The following is a 25,723-nucleotide window of genomic DNA, read 5'->3' as shown; positions in this document are numbered from 1 at the left end:
TTTAGAGAGGATGAATGCAATTTTGAACCACTTATACGAGGATTTGTTCCTTCCCAGATAAAAAGAGCTATCAAAGATGTTGTATCTTTGAAAAAATAAGAAGTAATAGGAAGTGATAACATACTGAAGACGTAATTAAATTTTGGAATTGTATTCATTTTAATAATCTGTATTCTTCCCCATAAAGATAGATTCAGTTGAGACCATCTAGTAAAATCTCTTTTAAGTTTATCTATAATGGGATTCAAATTATCCATCATAATATTCTTCAATCCTGTATTAAGCAGAATTCCAAGGTATTTCAGATGTGATGATTTCCATTTAAATGAGAAATTACTTAATACGGATGAAGTAGTATTGTTGTTCATTGGTAAGGCTTCACATTTAGACCAGCTAATCTTATATCCAGAAAATGCAGAGAATTGATTTAATAGATTAATCAGAGTTTTAACTGAGGAGTTCGGATTAGATAATGTGAGTAAAATATCGTCTGCATAATAAAAAGCTTTAACCTCACCCGTTGAGGTAGCAATACCTTGTATGTTAGCATTTTGTCTAATTGCAATGGCTAAGGGTTCTAGTGCAATAAGAAATAACAAAGGGGAGAGTGGACATCCTTGTCGAGTCCTGCATAGAATTTTAAAATAAGGAGATGTAAAAACCATTGCATGTAATCGCGGCTGTGGGAGATTGATACATTCCCTTAGTTAAAGTAATAAAATCAGTACCAATACCCATTTTATTCATAGTTCGGAACAAATATCCCCCTTCTACTCTATAAAATGCCTTTTCAGCATCCAAGGATAGTATGATGTTGCCATAATAAATGTAGAATTGTTCGAAGGTGGTTTGAGGAGGATCGAGATGGAACAAAACCTACTTGAGAAGGGTGGATAAGTGATGTGATGACTGAATTTAATCGTATCGCAAGTATTTTAGCCAGAATTTTAATATCAGAATTTATTAAAGAAATAGGTCTATAGCAGGAACATTCCAGTGGGTCTTTATCAGGTTTGAGAATTACAGTAATACGTGCTCGCAAAAATTCTGGGGGAAACTGACCTTTTTTTAAAGCTGAATTAAAGAAGGATTGTAATAATGGAATAATTTGGACTTTTGTGATTTTATAAAATTCAATGGGAAAACCGTCTTCTCCAGGGGCTTTGTTTGTAGCTAAACAATCAATACCTTTTGCAATCTCTTCCTTTGATATATGCTCTTCTAGTCTTAATTTCTGTTCCGGAGTTAGTCTTGGGATCTTTAGATTAGTGAAGAAATCATCTTCCTCCTTTGTATCTTTACAATTCAATGATGTATAAAGTGTTTCATAATAAGTTTGGAATTGTGTAATGATGTCTGTTGGTAAAGTAAATAAGTCATTTGAAGAGTTTTTAATAACAGGTATCGCTCTGGATGATTCCTGTTGATGTAACTGATAAGCTACAAGACGTCCCGCTTTCTCCCCCCTTTCATAGTGACATTGTCAAATTAAAAATAAACATTTTTCGGCCTGAGAGGTATACAGATTGTTGAGTCTGAATTTAACTGATAACAGGTTTTTTAGAATCTCAGGTGATTCAGATTTGTTATAATCTTTTGAAAGTAATATAACCTCTTTTTCCAATGAGTTCCTCTCATTATTCAATTTTGTTTTTTAGAAGATATGAATCTCTCATAATCATTCCTCTAATGACTGCTTTGCCTGCTCCCCATAATACGCTAGCATCTGTAACTGAGTCTTTATTCTATACAAGGAATTGATCAACATGTTGACAGAGATTCAGTTTAGCTTGAGGTGTCTTATACATAGAAGTATTGAATCTCCAAATAGCTTTGGGAGTTTGTGTTAATCCAATATTAATAAGTAAATCTATTAAATCATGATCTGAGATGCAACAAGGAACAATTCCTGCCTATGTTATTGATTGTATCATTGCGGATGAGGTTAAAAAATAATCTATTCTGGAGCGTATTGAGTGTGCACATGATGTAAAGGTATAATCTCTGTCATCTGGGTGTAATAGACGCCATGGTTCTTGTAATGCAAATTCATCTATAAGATCTTTTAAGATATATCTATCATTTGAATGGTGAGTATCTGGCTTGCCAGATCTATCAATGAATGGGTCCATAGTAACATTCCAATCTCCTCCAATCAATACTTTTATAGACCCAAAGGAAGATAATAAACTACTAATCTTTGAGATGAATATCGTTTTGGAATCATTGGGTGCATATATCGTGCCTATAATCATAAAATAATTTCTAATACGAATTTTAACAAATGCATATTTGCCTTCGTCATCTAACCATGTTTGAATAATTTTGTGTGGTAAATTATTATGAAAAAGAGTAGCTACTTCACATTTCCGGATAGGTGTGTCATCATTATTAGAATTATTTTGCGTTATGCTAGCATGTATAACTTGACCAGCCCAATCTCTCTTCAGTTTTTCACTTTCTGATTCATTAAGATGTGTTTCTTGTACTAAAGCAATTTCTGGTTTTTGTTGTCCAAGAAAATTAACTATCTTCTTTCTCCTGATAAAATGTGTCAAACCATTAACATTCAGAGAAATAACATTTAAAGGTTTTAACTTGTTAATAGACATGTGAAAACTAACAAAATAATATCAATCCAAATTCTAATAATAAGAGAGATAGAAAAGGAATATAAAAAGATGAATAAGTAGAATAATAATAAAGAGAGGAATTAGAGAAAGAAGAAAAATAAGATAAATTGTAAAGTTTCAAATATGTCAATATGTAATTATATTATAGGTGAGTTTTTAAATCAGTGTGACTTTTATAATAATTTAGTAAAAGGAAAGTATTACTTGTTAAAATTATCAAATATCAAATAAATTGCCCAACACAAGTGATAAGACAATTTTGTACACTTAACACCTAAACTTTTATCTGGGTTTGTAAGCCAAAGAGTCATGGAGAGGAGAATAGAGAAGGGAGAAAATAAAGCCAATTCAAATATAGAATATGAAGTACCTACATCATAAATAAGTATTATCTTGTAGTGAAATATATATTGAATAGAAAGTAAATAAAGCAATGATATTTCCGCTCTATTCAAGTTTTTAAAGGAGATCTAGATTTATCTCTTGGTTGATACTTTTTCCATGCTTTAAATTTACCACCATGTGTCCATTGTCGTTGAACAGTCTCCCATTCTCCTTGATCTATGTCCTCTGGAGTGGTAGGAGATGAGAATTCTTTAGTTGTTGAGGGTGAGGAAGTCTTATGTTCCATCTCGGAGTCTTTGTCATCTAAGTCATTCAAAAAGGATTCCAAGTCGTGGGGGTCTGAATATTCTTTGGTTTTCCCTTGAAAAGTCACAATCATGGTACCCTATATAGTAAAAAGTCCAAAAGACCATATTTTATATCTCTTTTCTTTAATCTGTTGCGTAGATTTAAGAACTGTTTCCTTTTGAGATTTGTAGGTGTTGAAAAGTCTGCTGTGATTATTACCTGGGATGTTTCATATTTATATCGACCATGTTTTTTGGCAGCCATAATAATTTGACGAGCTTGTTGATGGCGTAAACAGCAAGCTAAAATATGTCTAGGTCTTGTGGATTGGATTATTCCACGTGAGCGAACATGATGAGCTCTCTGAAATTCTAATGGCATTGTAAAAGTAATGTTCGTCAGGGTTGGGAGAAAAGTAGTCAAAAAGTCTAGAATATTGTCTTTCTCGGTTTGCTCTGGAAGACCTATAATTCTAAGATTGTTTCTTCTAGTCCGGTCCTCTAAATCCATAATTTTTTGCCGTAGATACCCAATATCTTGGCTATTATCAGGTGTCTTATCTATGCGGGTTTCAATATCTGTCAGTCGATTGTCCATTGATTGCATACGAGATTGAAACTTGACCACTTCCATTCCTCAAGCCTTGGACTTCCGTAGTATTAGTAGACACTGTATTTTCCAAGGAAGCAATGGAGGATTTTATGGCTAATAGTTCTTTTAAGATAGTATCCATAGCTGTTGAAGGTGATTCAATAGGGTCAGCCATTATGTGTTTGGGTTCAGTGATAACTGGTATGGATTGCAAGGCTGCACTATACGACAATTGTCTTACAGCTTTAGGATCTGACATAGAAGACTTCAATTATCTTCTAAGATTTCGTTTACAATAATTATTGAAGTTTATCTATCAATATAGAACCCTCATTGCAATGTCAATTGTAAATCTTTTTTAATGAAGGAAAGATAAAATGTTTCAAGTTCCACCTCCTTGTACAGATGTATCATTTACCTTATTCTTATATAGTCAGCTTCTTGTCAGAACACTACTGCTTTGACATGTATATCAGATTTATTCTTGTCTTAGATACTACATTACGCTTTGATGTTTAGGAATCAAATTTTTTGAAAAAAAGGGGGAAAAAAGGGCATTCACTCCCAAAATTGTACAGTAAGACCAATTATGAGAATCAGTCAAAATGGCATTTTGAAATATTTTAGGAGCATTACATGTTGAGCAGTGCTTGAATTAAAATGTAAGCCTATTGGACTCTGAGAATTGGGGTCAGTGTTATATATAGGCCAAGTGTGTAGATATCGATTGATCACATTTCCCGTTTGTGCAGTATAATTAAATGAAAAGCCCTTATATTTGGAGTCCAGGTATGTCTGTCATTTCAACTTCGTTGCTTCATTTTTCTTACATCGTTTTTTTGTGTAAGATGGGAGCTGCTGAACAAGAGGATCGCAGATTAGAGGTCCGTTAGCTTCTATTAGATTTCTGATGAAGTGTGACCTTATTTCTTGGAAAATTTTATGTAGGAGAAGTAACTTTTGGCTTAATTCCCCATCTACGTTCCACTCGGCTTTAAGGGAGAGTCGTCAAATTCCACGGCATTTGGCTCTGCTCTCACTTACATAATTTTTAAGGGAGTTGCAAAGAGAATGGGTCGTTGATTATAGATCCAATATCATCCGTTAGATTTCTGATGAAGTATTGTCTTGTTTTTTGAAGATTTTGATGTCTGAGAAGTAACTTTTGCCTCGATTCCCTATCTCTGTTCCACCCGTCTCTAAGGGAGAGTCGCCAAATTCCACGGCGTTTAGCTCCGCTCTCACATCGTTTCTAAAGGAGTTGCAGAGCAAGTGGATCGCGGATTATAGGTCCAATAGCATCCGTTAGGTTTCCGATTAAGTATTTTCTAGTTTTTTTGAAGACTTTGTTCTTGGAGAAGTAACTTTTGGCTCGATTCTTCGTCTCCGTTCCATCCGGCTTTTAAGAGAGAGTCGTCGAATTCCACGACGTTGGTTCACTTACATCGTTTCTATTATTTATTTATTTTTAAATATATTTTATTAACATTTTGTTGCTTTACATTTGCATGTCTGCTCGAGTTAACATCTTGCATTCGTTGTATATGACCATTAAACAATCCACATTTGTGGCACGCATTGTATATGAATCGTTGCATATTACTTTGGTATTGTTAGCATTTTCTATGCATTTGTTATCTCTTGATTTTAATAAGCACGTCCCTTTGACAAACTGCGTTATGCTCTTCGCTATCCTACACTATCGTTTTAAGTCATATGTACAAACAACCAACTTAAACCCATTCTGAGCTATAGTTTGGAGGAGAAAACGAAAGGAAAGAAAAAAAAACGAGTAGGAAAAAGGAAAAGAGAGGGAGGGAGAGGGAAGATAAAAAAGGGGGGGGGAGAAAGTATATAATCAAAACAGGAGGACAACTTTACGGCGTTATGTGGGTGGGATTTGTAGCTGACAATATTTAAGGAATTAAAGCATAGCAACATGCAGGGGGAGGCCATGCCCGGGGCGCACCAGTATTTAGGGAGGACAGTAGACCGTTTGCTCCACCCCCGTCTCTAATGGTGATGTGGCATTTAGTGGCCAGTTTGTTTCTGTTTTGCTTTCCTCAGTGCGGACTCTGCATGAGTTAGGATACCCCAGGGAATCCCCTGGGAGTCCTCCCCGCTAGGTCAATCCCATAGAATGTGCTAACCATCACCTACTCCTCCTTCTGGGGTTGCTGCTCTCTTGAGTAGTCCATCCCAACTCGCCACTAAGTCTTCCCAGGCTGGGGCAATAGGAACCAGTCGGATGCCCCTGGCCTCCTCAGTCCTCAGGACCTGTAGTTCAGCCCTGGACCATTTCGTAACATCCCTTTTCCAGTCAGCCAGCGAGGGGTGGTCTGGGGATTTCCAGCCCTTTGAGATCAGTCTTTTATAAAGGGCCAGAGTTAGGTCCAGGAAACGCCCTCTTACTTTCCCACTTAGTGCAGTCGGCAAGAGACCCAGTAAGCACAAGTCCGGGGTAGGGCGTAACTCCGTACCAAATAACTGGGATAGGATAGACAATATTTCCTTCCAACCAACCTGAAGTACTGGGCACTCCCACACCATATGGTCAAAGTCTGCTTCTCCCCCCCCAACATCTCGGGCACATCCTGGGGGCACCCCCGTATATACGGAATAGTCGGTGTGGTGTTAGGTACGTCCTGTGCAGGTAATTGTATTGAATGTATTTTAACCGCGCATTACGTGAGATCAACCGGGGGTAAGCCAGTGTTTTGTTCCATTCTGAGTCAGACAAGTCCTGCCCGATCGTACCTCCCCATCGTTCCCTCAATGATTGCAAGGGATCTAATATGGCCTGTAACTGGGCCTGGTATATTTTGGTTATCAAGTGAGGTTCCTCCCCTGATGTTAGTAGGAGGTGCAACACTCCGTGGGGAGTGGGCTCCACGTTTATCATGCACCAGTGGTCTTTCAGTGTGTGCACCAACTTCCCGAAAAGCAGTAACTGACCCCGGGGAACACCCACGCCCGTTAGGTCAGCAAAGGCCCTCAGTACGCCCCCCTCAAATAGCCCACCCACTGTCTCAATCCCTGCACTCGTCCAGGGACTAAGTCCCAGGCTTCTCGATCCCTTCCCCCCGGACTCTAGAGCCAGTGCCGAGAGCGGTAAAGCCGGAGAGTATGGCGGGCCCACTCCTGCCCTTTTCGCGCACCTCTTCCAGCATGCTATTGCGACACTTAACATTATGTTGTTTCCAGGTAGGGTTATTTTCCTGCCTGTCATGCGTGCCGTGATCCATGCCGTATCCATTACCCCGTGGGTGGTCCACAGGTCCAGGTGTCCTTTGCCCGCCAGCTAGATGGACACCCATTGTAGTTGGGATGCCAAGCAATAAGCCTCAAAGTCGGGGGCATCCAGTCCTCCCACATGGGTCGGCCTACAAATGGTCGTAAGTGCGGTGCGTCTACGTCCATTGTCCCAAATTAGTTCTCTGAGCAACACGTTTAAGTCACGGAACCATGCCCGGGGGATCAGCAATGGTAAATTGACGAAGTAGTAGAGGAGTCGGGGAAGCATAATCATTTTGGAGAGTGCCACTCTGGCCATTACTGATAATTTCAGGGAGCGCCAAAACTCAACCGAGGACCTCAAGGATCGAAGCGCTTTGCCAAGGTTACCCTATCTGAGATCTCCCAATTTGTGGAATATTTGAATACCCAGGTACCTGAAGGACCGTGGGGCCCAGTTCACGTCTATCGGGCATGTTGCTGAGCGCGCGCAACCTGGAGTTAAGGGAAACACATACATTTTGCCGCAGTTAAGGTGCAGTCCCGAAACTTCCCCGAAGTCCTCCAAAGCCCCCAGGGCCCAGGGGAGACCACCAGCACCGTCCCTAAGATAAATTAGTATATCGTCAGCATACAGGGAGACAATGTGCTCAGTTGGCCCCCATTCGACCCCCCTACCCACACCCTCTTCCGGCAACCGGGTCGCCAGGGGCTCAATTGCCAGGGCAAACAGCAGTGGGGAAAGGGGGCACCCCTGTCTAGTGCCACGAAATACCGGATATGCACTAGAGATTGTTCTGCCCGTCTTCACTCTTGCCAGTGGGGACGAGTACAACAGGTCCACCCACCTAACCCAGCTCTCTCCCAGGCCCATTTTTAACATCACCAACCTCAGGTAGTTCCTCCTAATCGAGTCAAAAGCCTTCTCAAAATCCACCGCCAACAGGGTCCCCGCCGGTGGTTTCAGTTCTTCGGGCATGAGTAAGATAGAGAAGAATCGCCTAAGGTTTAGGGAGGTGCTGCGACCAGGAATAAAGCCATTTTGGTCAGCGTGTATCAGTGTGGACATGTAGGGAAGCAGTCGTCCGGCCAAGATCCTGCTGAAGATCTTGAAGTCGCTGTTTAGCATAGATAACGGGCGGAAGTTGGCCACTGAAGCTTCCATGTTGGTTGTCTTGGGGATTGGGACTACCAGCACCTCACGCATTGTGCATGGCAGCTCTCCCTTCTGTATTGCCTCTGCGTACACTTCCGCCAGGCAGGGAGTCAGTAAGGATTTATATTTTTTGTAAAAATCCATGGGAAGACCGTCTGTACCAGGGGTCTTCCCAGGGGCCAGCTGCGATATGGCATCATTTATCTCTTCCATAGTCACTGGTCCTCCTAGATTGTCCCTGTCCTCGAGACTCAGCACCGGCAGGGGGATCTGCAACAAATAGTTGTCAAATGTCGCCGCCTCCAGGTCGCTAGGTCTCCTATACAGGTGTATGTAATAATCTCTCAATGCGTCATTGATGGGGCCTGGGCATAGTCTACGGTTTCCCCCCGTCTAATACACTTGTGATGGGTTCGCTATCCCCGCTCGGGCGCACTAACCATGCTAGTAGTTTACCCGACCTCCCCTCCTCTGATTGTAAGGATGCCAGGTATTTTTGCATGTTATGGCATCTGAGCCGTTCTTCAGCCTGCGAGTGCTCTCTGCGTGCACGATTATATTCTTCATCTCCTTGCGTTACAGGGCCCTGCCTCAGCTCCCCCACATGTATGACCTTCTCCAGGGCAGTTAGCTCCCTCTCTAGTGTGCGCCTCACCCCCGCCGACTTCCCAAGACAGAAACCCCTCGTCACCACCTTGAGTGTCTCCCACCCCACGGCCCTGGAGGGGCTGGATCCCTTGTTAGTTTCAATGTGTTCTGTCAGGTGGCTGCGCAGCGCTTCTCTATACGCCTGATCTTCAAGTGTCGCGGGGGCCAGTCTCCATGATGGGATGGGTGGTCTATCCTGCGATACCCTCATAGTTAGTAGTAGAGGGTTATGATCCGATATTGTGCGAGCAAGGTATTCGGAATGGGTCATACCTCGAGCCAGCCCCGGAGTGCAGACCACCCTGTCAATTCTGGTGTGCACCCGGTGGAGGCCCGAGTAAAATGAGTAGTCCCTGACGGTCGGGTGCTGCACCCGCCAGATGTCCACTAATCCCCATGTGCTCAGCCACTCAGTTAGGCTTTGTGCTATTTTAATTGATATTGCCCCTTGAAGTGGCGGGGTGGACCAGTCCATATTTATATCTAGTACTGCATTAAAGTCCCCTCCTATTAGTACTTCTCCCGTGCGCTGGCGGGTGAGGTGTCTCGATAAGCCCGTCATGAATGAAACCTGGTCTTGATTAGGGGCATAAATGCAACTCAAAACTATCGGAGTCCCATGTAGCTTCCCCTCCAGTATCACAAACCTGCCCTCTTTGTCAATGTTAGAAGAGTCAATTGTCAGTGGGACCCCCGCTCTAATCCAGATCAGTGCGCCTCTCGCATAAGCTGAATATTCCGTAGCAAACACCTGCCCCTCCACCTCCGTCTTAGTTTCTCTCCCTCCACCAGTGCCAGGTGGGTCTCCTGCAACATTGCTATTTGTACCCCCCTTCTCTTTAGGAATGATAGAATTCTATGTCTTTTGGCCGGAGTGCCCATCCCCCTGACATTCCAGGTTATAAAATTGTAGTCTGCCATCTTGTTCTTAGAGCCTGACAATAGCGGGCCTGGCGCGCCCAGGATTTTAATTGACCCCCCATATGCCTATTCCTTTACTGTGGTCAGATTTCTCCACCCATGCTGCCGATTTAACTCGTAACTGTAAACCCCAACTCCCCATCCCCAGGGCGCCTCCGGAACTGTAGGTTGCCCAACAAACTGTGCAACAGCGCAACTTTTTCAAACACATAACTGCAGTACTCGCCAGCCAAGTCGGACAGGCGAGAGTCGAGTCAGGGGGGGGGAGCCAGGTCCGGAGGGGTCACTCGTTCGAACAGCGTGCCATGTCTCTGGGCGCCGCTACACGCCCGGGCTATCCGAGCTCGTCGGCTGTCTGTGGGGTCACCTTCGGCACTCGTGAGAAGCTCTCAGAGTCTTCGGCAGAGGACACCATCGTATCGTCGGACTCTTCTTCAGACCCTCCTCGGGGGGGCACCTCACCTCCCACCCGGGCCGCCGCCTCCAGGGCCACCCTTCTGTCCGTTTCTCTCTGTGTTTGCGTTGGTGCCAACCGTGGACGGTCTCTGGACCTCTTTCCCCTCGGGGCTCGGCGGGTTTTTCTCGCTCCAGGGTTCTCATGCGCAGGTCGCACCGTTTGGGATCCGTGCCTCTGAAGCCATTCCCATGCCTCCTCCGGGGATTGGAAGAATGTGGCCTTTCCCTCCACAGTCACTCTTAGCTTTGCCGGATATAGTAGCGAGTACTGAATCCCCTCGTCTCGCAAGGCTCTTTTGACCGCTAGGAATGAGGCTCGCCTGTTCTGGACCTCCAGTGTGAAGTTCGGGAACAGTGTCACATCCCCGTTTGCTACTTTAAACGGGCCCATCTCTCTGGCTTTCTGTAGGAGGATGTCCCTGTCTTTGTAGTGCAGGAGTTTAGCGATTACAGCACGGGGAGGTCTGCCAGGGGCAAGAGGTCTCAATGGCACTCAATGAGCCCATTCCAGGGTGTAGAAGGGGGTCAGGCACCCCGGCGCAACTACCGCGCTCAACCATTTCTCCAGGAAGTCCACCATGTTTGTCCCTTCGGTCCCTTCGAGGAGGCCCACCACGTGCACATTGTTCCTCCTGTTTCTTCCCTCCGCATCTTCGGCACGTTGTTCAAGTCTTGCCACTCTGCCGGCCAGTGAGGTTACCTCCGCTGTTAAGTCTTTCTGCCTTGGTGCGATGTCCGCCAACGTGGTTTCCGCTTCTTTGACTCTGTCAACCAATTTATGATGATCAGCTCTCAGGAGCCCCACCTCAATCGCAACTTAGTTGATGTCACGTTGCAATGTTGACTTTGTATCCTCTATGGCCCCCAGTATCTTGTCTAGGGTGTCCTGAACTTTAATTTGTGACTGGTTCAGTGAGTCCGCCTCACCCTCCCCAGGCAGCGACACGGGGTCCATGGCTCTATTCTTGTGTCGGCCCTCGGGGGCATCGGTCCAGCAAGGGGGTGTACCCCGGGGGGGGCCAGCAAATGGCCCGTGCGTGTTCGTGCGAACCACAACTGGGTTTGTCCCCTTGTTTCGGTCACCACAGCTTCAATTTCTGCTCACGGACCTTTCTGGCCGAGCTCCAAGTGCTCCGCTGGCCATGCCCTACGTTCGGTTCCAGGGGCAGGGGGCTCTCGTGCAGCCGACCGTGGCTGATTGCTAACTGTTTCAGAACTGGTTCCTCCGCTCGTTCCTCCCGCCAGGCCACTCCCGTCAACCGGAACCAGGCGATCGCCGTAGCCGCGGCTTAGCTGTCCCACCACGTGGGGCACTCACCCACTCTCCAGCGCCTCTTCTGTGGTCGTGGCTATTCACCTGTTCGTGCACAATATCTTCTCTTAGGGGTAGATTGTGCCCCAAGACGTCCGACAGTTCCAAGGTCCCTCCATGTCGGGCAGCTGGTCAGTAGCTACCCGCTGTGCGCTCTTCTCCTAGGGCGTGACTCATGGGGCCCCGCGCACCCCCTCGGCAACTCCACAGATGATCCACTCCGCCAGCCCGCTCACCGCGTTGTCATTATTGTACCCAGGTGCTCCAACTGGGCCTAATACAATGTTCTCAGGCCGGCTCCAGTGAGATCAGGGCCTTTGCGCCCGCTTCACCGGTTCCAGGGTAGGTGCCCGCTGGGGCGAGGTCCCTCCAGGGACCTCAGTTCACCTCGGGCGCCCGGGGACCCCAGGATCCACAATCCGGGCGCGTGCCGCCGCACGCGGGCCGCCCACTCCGCTCCTGCCGCGGGCGGCTGCACTACGCCAGGCCGCGGCTTCCAGCGAGGGGAGGGGCAGCAAGCCTCTCCTCACTACAGGCTGAGCAGCTCAGTCCGCTGCTCGCCCCAAGTCCGCGACAGGGGCTCGGTCGCGCCGCCCGGTGATCCGCTGCAAGGCGCCCGCACTCCGTGAGCAGGCAGCCCGGACCAGCGCGTTGGAGAGGATTATTCCGGCCGGCCCCTCCGGAGCTGGTTAATCAGGCGTCCGCCATGTTCCGGACCCTGGCCACGCCCCCACTTACATCGTTTCTAAAGGAGTTGCAGAGAGAGTGGATCGCGGATTATAGGTCCAATAGCATCCATTAGGTTTCCCATTAAGTATTTTCTAGTTTTTTGAAGGCTTTGTTGTCGGAGAAGTAACTTTTGGCTCGATTCCCCATCTCCATTCCATCCGGCTTTAAGGGAGAGTCATCAAATTCCACGGCGTTTGGCTCCGCTCTCACTTATATAGTTTCAAAAGGAGTTGCAGAGCGAGTGGATCGCGGATTATAGGTCCAGTAGTATCCGTTAGGTTTCCGATGAAGTATTTTCCTGTTTTTTGAAGATTTTGATGTCGGAGAAGTAACTTTTGGCTCGATTCCCCGTCCCCACTCTACCCGGCTCTAATGAAGAGCCGCCATCTTCCACGGCGCTTGGCTCTGCCCTCAATTAAGACATGTTACCTTGTTGTTAATTTTGAAATCTATACCTTACAAGATCACAGAATAATAAAACATTTTGCACAATTGATGCAATGAATGTTTGTCCTGCACTTCTTATCTTTCTGTGATGAAGGTTATCAATTCATGCATGACTGCTATTGACAAACTCAATAAAGGTCTCATTAAAAATATGGTACTAGGTGGCGTGGCTTCGGGCGTCAAGATGGCGGTCGCACTCTGAGAGTGCTCTGGACCCCTCCGTCATCCGCCCGTAGTTAGAGTGGCCTGACCGAGCCGGAGACGTCGTTTTGACAGTCCTTGTGAGCCCTGGGCCCCTGAGAGGCTCCGGCGAGGAACTCCTGGCGAAAGCAGCCCCCGTTGTCGAGCCGCGACCGTCCCGTCCCCGAAAACAAAATGGCGGCCGGGACTGACTTCCGCGGCTGAGCTGGGGCCGGACCGGCGATCCCCCCGGACGCGGCCGCGCTGGAACAGAGGTGCGACGGGGTAAGAAGGGGACCCTGGATAGGGTTGAGGCTACGACCCTAGCGCGGCTCCCGCGGCGTGTGGGGGCGGCGCCACTGCGTCTGGAGGAGGAGAGCGCCGTGTGGATGAGGCTGCGGCCGTGCGCAAACTTGGGGACAGCGGCGGAGGGAGCTAAGCGGCTGCGCGGTACCCGGGACCCCGCTGGCCGGAGCTGGAGCGGCGGAGGGGCGGTTGCAGAGAGGGACTCCCTGGTGCCCTGAGTGACGGCGGAGGCATGCCGGGGGTCCACGGAGCGCGGCGGAGACATCGAGGCAGGATGAGGCTGTGCTAAAGTTACCGATACGGCCGAAAAATCAGCACTGCGATCCGAACTAACGGAAGGGCAATGGCCCTGAGTGACCTCATGGCGTCACTGGAGCAGCGTAATTAACACCGGGGCCGGTCGAGGCTTTACTGAAGGTACCGACTCGAAGTGAAAACGGGGTGCGGGAGGGGAAAGGAGTCAGGGAAGAAAGATGCCCTACCCCCCCCCCCCTTGCACTTAATACCTAATGGCAATTGGCAACTGGGCCAAGATGAAACTGGACTCATCAGATCTCAAAGGTGAAGAAGATCACAGCTTGGGCCTGAATGCCTCTCCCCACACACTCATAATCGCAGTAACAGCAAACGTGCAAGGGATCTAGACTTGATTGGAAAACTACCCGACTCCTGTCTCCGATGCCGTGATGGGGAGAGACAAGGCGAACAAGCAACCTCCATCTTCCCAGCAAAAGATTGACCAGTTCACGACACCGGCTGGCCAGCGAGGAGAGGGAGACACAGCTAGCGGAGGCCCCGCACCGGACGGAGTGAGTGCCATCCTTCAAGCCATTCAAGCATCACAGTCTGCTGTGGAGACTAAGATCGGGGAAGTACGAGAAGACGTGGGTCTGGTTCGGCAAGACCTCAGAAACGCAGTGAGCCGGATCACCGAGGTTGAAACTAGAGTCTCCCAGACTGAAAACGACCTAGCTGACCTTAGAAGTAAAGTGGCCCAGCTGCAGACTCGAACTGGCGAGCTGCACCGTCGTGCGGAAGATGCAGAGAACCGATCAAGACGCAACAACCTGCGTTTCATCGGATTTCCGGAGGGCGTGGAGGATGGTGGGGCATCTGAGTTCCTAGAAAGGTGGATTAAAGCATGGATGCCGGACCAGTCCCTTTCGCCCTGGTTTGCGATTGAAAGAGCCCACAGGGCATTGGCCCCGCGCCCCCCACCGGGCGGCCCAAAACGACCAATGATTGCGCGCTTCTTTAACTTTAAGGATAGAGACAATATCCTTAAAGAGACTAGGAGGTGGGAAGATCTTCAATGGGAGAACCATAAAATCTTAATTTTCCCAGACTATACCCGTGAGGTCCAGATCCGCCGCCGGTCGTATGAACACGTTAAGCAGAAACTTAGAGCGATGCAACTTTCATACATGCTCCTCTTCCCCGCGCGGCTCAAGGTCCTCTTGGCCGGGCGAGCACATTTTTTTGAAACACCTGAAGAGGCTTGGGACTGGCTGACGGAGGAGGGCATCGGTGCCCGGAGGGGGCCCCTGGAGCACACGGAGGGGGCCCCTCGGGTCGGACCCCTCACCCCGGGAGGCCCCCGGAGGAGCCGGAGGCGCACCAGATCCCGGAGAGGGAGACCGAAAGACACAAACAATTTGGACAACAATGAGGAAATCCGAGATTCTGGCTCACAAACAGAGAAGAAACCCACGGACCCTTCTGGGCCTCAGATCCCAGGCCAAACGGCAGATGATAACGGCCTGAGTCAGTCCCCGGTCCTTGGTTAATATGACACACTTGACACCTGCTGATGGGAGTCCAAAATGACTTGAGATGTCCGTTTCACCTATGCAGACCTTACAAGGGTCACTACAGAAGGCGTCATGCCTTTCTACTATAAGATACCTGAGACTTGGCAGGTCACCACTAATTGTAATTGATCCGACTATATGGAGGGGTCCACCACTCCACCCCAAGGACAGTCCTGCTGGCTGTCTGGTTTTGGTTGGGTATTTGGGCGACAGATGCTTCCGGGGTGGGAGTATGGGGAGGAGGGTGGTTGGGGGGAGGGTTTTTTGAAGTTAGCCTAGATAGGAAGAAGTTGCTTAGCTTCCTTATTATTTTACTGTTTTGTTTGAAATGGTCGTCCCTGGGTCCACAGCCTGACACTCAGCCCTATGCACCACCTATACAATTCACGCCTGGCACTCATTAACTCAGGTTCTTTCTTGGAACGTAAATGGTCTGTTGGATAAGATTAAGAGGTCAGCAGTATTTAACACTCTCCGCAGATACTCCCCCTTAGTGGTCCTTCTGCAGGAAACCCACCTCCTTGGGACTAGGTGCCCCATGCTCATACGGGGAGGGTATGACAGAGTATACCACGCAGGCTTCTCCAGGGGCTCTAGAGGGGTAGCCATTTTTCTTCACCGCTCTCTGCCTGTGGTGATCACAGCAACACAGGCCGACCCACAGGGCAGATTTGTAGTGGCTACGGGGACTCTTCATGGAACTCCGATAAATTTTATATCTGCGTATGCCCCCCCGACGAGACTTGATGCCTTCTTGCACTCGCTTCGCCGAGTGGTTGTGGGATTGCCCCAGGGGACCACCCTGCTGGGGGGGGACTTCAACGCGGTTCTCGATCCGGATTTGGATGTATCCGGCGAGATTACGGCCAGTAGATTAGCCATGGCTTCGGCTCTTACTGGTTGGACCGAGAGCCTTGGCCTCTGCGAGGTATGGAGAACTTGGCACCCTAGGGATCGCCGGTACACCCACACGTCGGCCGCCCACCGGACGCAATCCAGAATTGATCTGGTATTCATGTCTGCTCTGGACCTCTCGAGTGTCACAGGGGCAGAGATACTCCCCCGGGGAGTCTCGGACCACGCACCAGTGCGGGTCCGACTGGGTGGAGCGGATCCCTCCAAACGCCCAGTATGGCGCCTAAACGCATGGTATTTACAAGACAAAGACTACAGCCAAGAGATCAGAAATCAACTAACTCAATACTTCGATCTGAATCTGGGGTCGGTCCGCTCCCCAGGATCATTATGGGCCGCCTGTAAGGCTACCCTCAGAGGGCATGCCAAGTACCTTCTCCGTACCCGCGAGCGGGACAGGAACTCCCAGATCTCTGACCTGGAGGCCAGGGCTCTGAGACTGGAACGCCAACAAATGACTTCTTCGTCTGCCGCTGCCCTGAGACAGCTGACTATGGTAAGAGAAGAAATCAAACACATAATGCTAGATTCAGCCAGGTGCATTTGGAGAGCTTCGGTGGCCCGTATGTATGGCTGGGGGGACAAAAATGGGAAGCTCCTACATTGGCTGGCCGCGCGTCCTCTGGCCAGCAGGGTTATACCTGAGATTTTGGAGCCCTCGGGCGCCCTCTCTAGGACACCAGCTGAAATCGCACAAAGTTTCGCGTCCTACTATGCCCACCTCTATGCAATGCACCCCGCCCCGCCCCGCTATTGAGAAAGAGACTCCCCTCCTGAATGAGATCACTCTCCCCAGGATCTCCCTGGAGGCAAGAGACAGGCTAGATGAAACTATTAGCCTTGCAGAGATCACCAGTGCAATCTCCAGCCTGGCATCGGGCAAGACCCCCGGCCCTGACGGATTCCCGGCAGAGCTATATAGCAAATGCAGTGATATACTGGGTCCCCACTTACTCAACATGTATGGGGAAGCCGAGAAACTAGGCCGATTTCCCACCGAGATTGACCAGGCGACAATAGTAGTGATTCCCAAAACTCAGCCCCCATCGAGACATTGTTCGGCATACCGACCCATCTCACTTCTAAACATTGAGATCAAAGTGCTTTCCTCGACCCTGGCCTCTAGACTGAAAGAGATAATACCTACACTAGTGCACCCTGACCAGTGTGGCTTTATGCCCACTCGTAGCACCAGGCACTGCATTAGGTGGTTGCATCTGGCTCTGGCACATCGCAATACTCTGTCGCACGCACACTTGGCATTACTCTTGTTGGACTTTGAAAAAGCCTTTGACACAGTGGATTGGTCTTACCTTGAACTGGTCTTGCAGAAAAATGGACTCGGTCCCAGATTCCGAGGCCTGGTGAGACTCCTGTACTCCAAACCGACAGCTCGAGTCCGGGTGAATGGAGTGGTCTCTGACCCATTCCCTATTGGCCGCGGAACCCGGCAGGGTTGCCCGCTATCCCCGTTGCTCTTCGCATTAATGATAGAGCCTCTTGCGATACTGCTGCGAGGAGACCCCCTGATCGAGGGCTGGTCCTGGCCTGCCTGTGCAGAAGACCGTGTGGCGCTATACGCAGACGATGTCCTCCTATACCTATCCAACCCGGCTAAAAGTGGCCCCGGCGTGCTAGAGATCCTGGGCCTCTTCGCGGAAGCCTCGGGGCTGATCCTGAACCCCGCCAAGTCCCTACTGGTCCCCCTACACCGCTCCGGGGATTGTGTGGACTGGCAGCGAAACATTCCAGTACGAAGAAATAGCTTCAAATATCTGGGAATGTATATTTCACTTCTCCCTGAGTTGACATGGGAACTTAACTTTACACCGTTAACCAGAAAAATCAGAAGTGATCTCCTACACTGGAGGACACTCCCCCTTAACCTGCTCGGTAGAATCGCGCTCTATAAGATGATGATCCTTCCTAGGCTCCTCTACCTCCTGCAAAATTTTCCCCATCCCATCCCTAGGAAATGGTTTGGGGAAATGGACTCATTGGTGCGTCAATTTATATGGAGCGGAGCCCGCCCACGATTAGCGCTCAAAACCTGCCAGAGGGATGTATATGATGGAGGTTTGGGCATGTCCAATATCCACTCCTACCACCTCGCGACACAAGTACTTGTGATTAATGACTGGATGGGGGGTGGGTGGACAGACCCGGCGTACCGACTGGAGCTCCAAACGATGGGTTACCCACGGATTTTGGACACCCTCTATGGAGGTCCAATCTCTCGAGACGTCCCAGATGTGACCAGGGTGGTTCTACAGGGATGGCGGACGGCTCAAAAGTCAACGGGGTGGTGGGGACGACTTACCCAGCAGACCCCACTGTGGCATGGGAGGCAATTGGTGGAGGTGGCGGGCTTGGAGGGGTTTCGGAACTGGGACAACATAGGCATCTCCACACTAGGCGATGTCTGGAACGGGTCACACATACGGTCCTTTGAAGATCTCCAGAAAAACTTTTCATTAAACAAGACACAGTTCCACAGATACCTCCAGCTCCGACATGCCTTATCAGTACACATCCGAGAGGGGGAAAACATACCTGAATGCAGCCTCATGGAGGCCAAGGCATTGATGGGGAGCCTAGGTAGGGGAGGTGTTTCCCAGATATATCGCACCCTGGTCTCCGGCACCTCGGGCTCCCTGGGGGTACTTCGCCAGAGATGGGAGGGGTGGGTGGGCCCCATGGAAGAGATGGAATGGGGTGAGGCGTTAATGGCCCCGCGGGCCCTGGCGATCGCCACCCGTTTCAGATTGATACAAACTTACTTTTTGCACACAGCATACCTCACACCCGACAAACTACACAGAGCGGGCCTCCGCCCCAACGCGGAGTGCCCTCGCTGCAGAAACCTTACAGCTGACTTCTTCCACATGGTGTGGACCTGCCCGGCCATGGTAGCCTATTGGGGAGCGGTCCTGGGGGAGATTTCTGAGGTGTTGCAGGAGAATATAGAGAGAGAGCCTCTACCCCTCCTCCTCGGGATCATGGGTGACATCGAGCTAAGGAGACCAGATCGAATTTTCCTTGGGGTGGCATGCTTAGTGGCTAAGAGGGACATAGTGGCAAACTGGAAGGCCAAGAATGCCCCATCGTTGGCTAAATGGAGACAGGGAGTGGATTGGTGTGCGCAGAGTGAAAAACTTGTATATGAGGCTAGAGGATGTCCGAATAAATATAATAGGATATGGGGGAAATGGGAAGCCGCACTAGGCTCCTGAATACTATGTTATCTGTTATCTTTAATATTAGTGCTATCTGGGATCACAGGTTCGACCAATGTTGGATGCCCTTTGGCATCGTGTTATGACCTTTGTATCATGGTTATTTTTTCTTTTGCAAAAATCAATAAAAATTCTTTATCAAAAAAAAAATATATGGTACTAAACGAAAAAAATGTGCACGCTCACACAACCAGGGAATGCACTGACACCTTTTTCATCCTTTTTGAAACATGTACAATACAAACACACAGTGAATACTATCTGAGAAATATAAATGAATTTAATTTTTTTTTAGGACAACATCACAGTAAACGGCAATCAAATCGGCAGTAAGAAAGTCAAGAAAAGCATATAAGAAATAAGCCTGCACCGTATTTGTGAGAAATGTAAACAATCAGAACTGCGATATACAGGTTGTACTGTCATTCTCAATTACATAATACATTCTCAAAAAAATACCTGATAACCTTCGATGAAGGGTCTGAACATAGCTGATAAGAATGACACCACAGCACCTCCTTCCTCCTTTAGTATTATGTCTTGTGGACTGGCTTTAACTACATCACATTTACTGAGCAGGAAGCAACCTTCATCAAAGTCCTGTAAAAAAAAAAACACAGTAATTATGGAAGTGATAATGGGTCCAAAGCTTCTTAAAGTTTTGACGAACAGACGAAAATGTAGGACATAGGAAATTCTACGTAATGATTGACTTACTTAAATAACTAGCCTTGTGTAATGTAAAATGCAGGCCTTATCACGATTTTTCCATTACAATTCACACAATCTTTCCTTTTAAACTTTAATGTTTTGTTTCTTATAGTGCAAATCAACCATGTAATTGGCTTGGATGCACTACACATCAAATTCAATACAAATGACAGTTTTGATAAAAAGCTTGTCACCCGTCATTTTATTTAAGAATTATGGCCTTTTCCCTGCATGAAGAATTTGCTTATTTGCAGTAACGCCTCTTTTTTTTTCTGGCCACTCTAACCACAGCTTTCTCACTTTATGAATACTCCCTAGCACCAAACTGGATGAAGATTTTTTTTTTTTAGCAATTGCTCCGGCACGCTGGTAGGTGGTATCATCAGGCTCTGCAGCAGCTATACAGGGCTTTGTGAAGTGACAGGACAGAGCCATGTATGTATGCGACACCTCACACTGATATCATTTTTCTTTTGAAACTCTTCTGTGCCTTCGGACCAGAAGAATCATGACAGATTGCAAACATGACAGTGGGCAAAACCTAACCTGGTTACTTTTCAATTCCACTCTACAGAATAGGGCTCAGGGAGGGCAGCGAGAAGTCTGCCCACAGAGTAACCATGAGCAAGAGTGTTACTGAAAGTTACTAAATTGTTGTTCTGGTGGATACGTTTAACCACAGACTCCTCACATTTTTAATAGATAGCAAAGCAGTACCTCCTAAAAGGTGTAGGATGTGAGGAATGTACTCACACCAGGGAGCCCCCCAGAACCGAGTAGGCCATCTGGTTTTCCGTACAGACTTCAGCATCAATACCGTAATGCCGGACGAAGGTAGAGATGGATGTGCACATGGCAGCCTTAAAGAGTTCAAGCCTCTTTCTCCAACATTGTAGGGGAGGTCTGTGGTAAAATGATCCTAAAGGCCAGCAGGAGGTTCCTTCTTGACTACAGCAAAGCCCATTTTTATGCAAAAGACAATCCATTTGGAAAATAATTTTTAACCACTACTCCAAGCACTGGTAAATCAAACAAAAAGCTGGCAGTCCTTTTAGAAATCATTACTTTGTTAATGTAAAATCTAATGGTCCTCTTTGGATCTAATCAATAAAGCCTCTCCTCTTCAGAAGAATGTGAGAGAGAAAAAAGTGGGGAGTGTGATCGACTGCACCACACGGCAGGGCAACACCACTTACGGTAGGCAACATGCCACAGTTCGAAGCACAACTCTGATAGGGAAGAAGGTGGTATATGGTGGCTGCATCAACAGCACCTGCAGCTCAATGACATGGTGCGCAGAAATAACCCTAATAAGGGAAAAAAAGTCTTAATGGTCAGTAATCTCAGGGAACTGCTATACACAGATTCAATAGCATGCACATCAAGAATGCGAGTACCAAGTTATGCCCTCACTGTGGCAAGATAAAGAGCAAGAGAAAGCATATTGATGAGCTCTTAAAAACAGCATCACAACTGGTGATTTATACAAGGAGGGTTTGTCTTGTCTGGCAAATGTGGAAAAGCCAAAAAGGCCAACAAATAACCATTAATGGCGCCCATTGCACAGCTTTACCATGCCAGTGAGAAAACAAACATGAAGTACCGTGAGTTGAAGAGGGTCAGCCTGTTCATCCTTACACCAAACCACAAACTTCACCCAACGACCATAATATACAGGGCACAGAATTGCCAGGAGAATATCCACCAGTTCTGCTGGAAACTACTCCCTCTCAGTTAGTTCTGCTCAATTTCCTCATATACAGGTGGGGGTTGTGGAGGTCCAGGTGCAGAACCTATCCTGTTGCCGAGAAAGGAGGCCTTCTTGAAAAGGTAGGTTGAATGGAGGGCAGATTTTCAGGTCCAGTAGGTTGGCGTACCCCACAACATCTTGGCCCTATCTGGAGTCATAACAATGAGTTGGACTAGTTCCCTTCAAATCTATTTCAGAACTCAGGGCAGAAGCTGCAGTGATGAAAGCCATACAGGAGACTGCAGTGCCTGTGTAACCAGAATGCATCTCCCAGGGACGCCTCGAGGGGAAAAATCCAGCGAGCAGTAGTTCCATTACTACTGGTTCTAAGCGGTGATGAAAAGAGCTAAAAGAACTACCCAAAGCATGTCCCTCTTGATAATGCCTTGAAACACCTCTGGGTACATATGCCATTCGTGGTCCACCAGATGACGTCTGCTGAGCTTGTCACACCAGCATTTAACAAGACTTTCACATGTCTGGCTGTCAGCGAGATCCCATGGAGGTTGAGGTAACAACCGAGCCTCATTGCTTTCTGGTACAGTTCCAGCGACCCCACTCTGCCTTGCTTGTTGAGGTACCACATGACATTTGTTATGTCTGTAAGGACCAAGACCAGTTTTCCCCACGAAGGACTAGAGCTAGGCCTTCAGGGCCAACCAAATGGCATGTAGATTTTCAGAATACTATTATTGTGCCTTTGCTCCACTAGACAACAAAGGCTCTTCGTTTCTATTTTGTTCACGTCATTGCCCCACCCCAGAGATAATGCACCCATTACCATTGTGAGCTATGAGTGTGGCATGTAGAATGGCCTGTCTGGTTGGCCCTGTCCGTTACCTTTTAAAGGTGGCGGACAGACTCATTTAAGATATGGATGTTGTCCAAGAGGCAACCTCAATTTCATCGCAATGCAGGTGAAGGTTCTACAGAAGAGGCCACATATTCCAACGACCATGGGCATCCAGCAGGATAAGAGTCCAGGATGCTAAAAAGACCTGCAGAGTTGTTGCATCTAGGCTGATGCTTAAAACGCTCTTAGCCTTCCTCTGTCCATACTGGATCATTGTACAAAAGCATTCTTGAATTCCTTGGAATGGGGTGCAAGATTTCACTGGTCACATCACAGAGGGAGTGTGCCCCAGCAGTCAGCATTCAAGGAACTCAATGCCAAGCTGGCAAGTCGGAATACCTTCTTCACAAATGTGTCAAAGCGCTTTGATTCTCTGTACAGCGGGGCAGTGGGAAAAGCATTAGGGTTGACTTTGCTGGTGGACGCCTGAACCACCTAGCTCTCAGAAGCAGGCCTATAACACCCAGCTAAAGGGAGCCTCAACGAGAGAGCGGAGCATGGTTTGGCCAAACCGCCGTCAAAGCCTGTATTAAAGCCTCAATAAAAGGCAGCAAGCACCCCAGTGTTGTAGGCCCAGGCTGCAATACTTTGATTAGCAGATGTAACTTGGTTTCTACAGCAGGCAACTAAAGTTCCAACACTTTGGTGGCACTGATTACTGCAAACTCAGAAGAGGTGCTCTCCTCTGTAAGGAGGACATGTGCGGAGTAAAGTTCTGTCTCAGGAGAAGTATCTAGGGCAATACCATTTTGCAATCGAGGGAGGTGGTAAGGTGGGGGGGTGTTGGGGGATTAACTACTTACTCATCATCAACTTTATGAATCAGGGTAGTGGCATTGCCTGAGAGTCCTCCCAGAAGAGAGGCTGTACCTTTGTTATTTTGTAACGAAACACTAGCCGAGCTTTGGCTTAAGTCAGGTCTGGATATGAAACAGGCATCTTCGTTGGATTTTCAGTCTGCATCTATGAAGCTGAAGCCATTGTTTGAGCGATCAAAACTGATGTGGCCTTCAGTGCAGTTGGGAAGAGATAGATTGGCACTGAGTGAGGGACATGCAGGGGCCCTACAAGGTCAATCAGAGCTCGGGCTGATTCCTCCGGAGGAAGTCCAACTGCGGGCCCCAGCTGAACCATGGGGCCCAAAGGCACTCCAAGGAGATATGGAATCATCCACTAGAGATACAGCACAACCTCATTGAAGGATTTTACCAGCTGTGAGGTCGACGACAGACTGGAAACTTCATATGCATTAAGAACACCCTCAGGATATGCTTCAGGTTAGAGGAGAGAGATGGAGGTGCATCCTTCAAACACCAACTGCGTGACTTTTCCCCAGAGTAGAAGTGACGGGAAGGAAAAGAATTCCACTTTCATTTCTTATGCTTATGGCTTTGACCATCTTCAACTTACTCGAGGAAGACAATTTGGACCGGGCCTGGGGCCCGAAGTGGGCCTGTAAATTGGAGAATGACCTGCCTCATAAGTTTGTCAACATACAGCTTCGCCTTGGGTAACGTGATGGTCATCAAATGTATTAGAAATAATTTGTTGTAGAAATTCGGGTCATGTTTGGACACTAGCCATCATGGGCAGACGTTGTGTGCGTCTAGAGTCCCCACTGAAATATTGTAATCATTTCTTTCCATTTTTTAAACTCCTGCTTTATTTTTGAATTTGTTAATACCTGAATGTGGCTTAACATGTACTGACATTTTATATTTGAATTTCAATTTTGTTTTGATACTGACTGAACAGGTATATTAATCATAAAATACCTGCTATGTTTTGTATATTTCTGTAGAGTGGAAGTTATTTTATATACTGTTATACATCTGAACATTTTCATGCATTTTGAAGTAAGCACAGCTTTGTTTCAAATCTGGCACAGCAAACGGATTTCAGAAAGCTGATTAACCTGGCGCATGCTTGTATTCCTTTATCTGATTCCAATGACTTATCACACGCTCTCATGAGAAGGCACTACAATCTGCTTGTTAGACGGTTTCGTCTAAAGTAAATGTTTTGATCACGTGGTTTTGCTGCCATTTACGTGTTTTGAGAAAAAGTGTATACAAAGGAGTATAGAGATTTGGCATTCTAAGCTCCAAAAATATTTGAGTGGATGTTCAGGTCTGTTAAAACAGCAACTTTCAATCATTAGTTTGCCTGTTAAGTGGATTATTTTGCATTAAACACGTTAGACTTCTGGGGCATCCGCGGTGCTTTATTGTAACATATATATTTTCCCCTTTTCTTCACATTAGATTTGAAGTATAAATTGGATATCAGTTGTGTTTGAAGAACGTATTGGAATGGATACATATTGATGACTATTTGTCTCTTAAATTGTGGTGGATTTGCAAGGTATTTGAGTGTAATAAATTTTTCTTTGGTTACTTTAACACACAATGGGTTGCAGGTGAATATCTTTGGTGTTCTGACTTTGGTCTTTCACGTGTAGTTTAACATGTTGTAGCTTGTGTTTTCTTATCACTCACAGGTGTTTTAGTAATTGTCTTTTAGAAGGATTATGGTGTGGACCTTTTTCCTCTAACCTTTTTGATATGGTAGTATAAACATTAATTCCTTCCTTTGGTTTTTGTGTTACACAATTGATGTGAACTGGGCGATTGAGAACTTTGATCTTAACTCGTGTGTTATCTTTATGATTTCTAGCCCTGAAGAAGTCGTAAGGGATGTAAACATTTCCCAAGACGAAACACGTGTTGGCTGGATGTGCAATCTACCTTTGATGTTCTGAATTTTTCCAATAAACTTTTGGATTCATCAGTGGACTCTAAAATTTGCTCTATGACACATGGACTTTTATGATATTGTCTATTCATCACATTATTCTGTACTTGGTTCTACAAGAGGGGAACCTCACTGTGTATTGTTCTTGTCTTGAGGTGGTCCATACCTCTAAGGGTAGGGTGTTTCCCTTATTTGGTTCCCCGGTCATAATATATAGGGTAATTTGACATCCTTAGCGCCGTATCTCCTCACTCTACACCCCATTAATTTTCTCTCATCCGCGGTGTTGTGGTTTATTTTTAACATCTCCTTTCTGCAGTCATGGCACGGCTTGAAGCCAGAGCCTTTCCCCTAGCACACGGTCTTAACCATTTTTGTCTTTGCCTTACCAATCCCCCCACCCCCAAAAAAAATGAGAGCAGAGCTCAGAATCTGCATCAAATGACA

The 25,723-nt window shown here is 47.1% G+C and overlaps 1 protein-coding gene across 4 annotated transcripts in view; it reads right to left on the bottom strand.

Annotated features, from left to right (window-relative positions):
• Window positions 1-25,723, bottom strand: part of GNPAT (glyceronephosphate O-acyltransferase) — a 443,941-nt gene that overhangs the window by 178,536 nt on the left and 239,682 nt on the right. For all 4 annotated transcript variants that reach the window (XM_069235014.1, XM_069235013.1, XM_069235016.1 and 1 more), the window contains exon 12: window positions 19,668-19,808. In XM_069235014.1, the coding sequence (XP_069091115.1) occupies window positions 19,668-19,808 (141 nt within the window). The remainder of the gene's footprint in view (window positions 1-19,667; window positions 19,809-25,723) is intronic.

The sequence above is a fragment of the Pleurodeles waltl genome, chromosome 5 (assembly GCF_031143425.1).
Source record: "Pleurodeles waltl isolate 20211129_DDA chromosome 5, aPleWal1.hap1.20221129, whole genome shotgun sequence".
NCBI classification, from domain to species: Eukaryota; Metazoa; Chordata; class Amphibia; order Caudata; family Salamandridae; genus Pleurodeles; species Pleurodeles waltl.
This window is presented reverse-complemented; position numbering and strand designations above follow the sequence as displayed.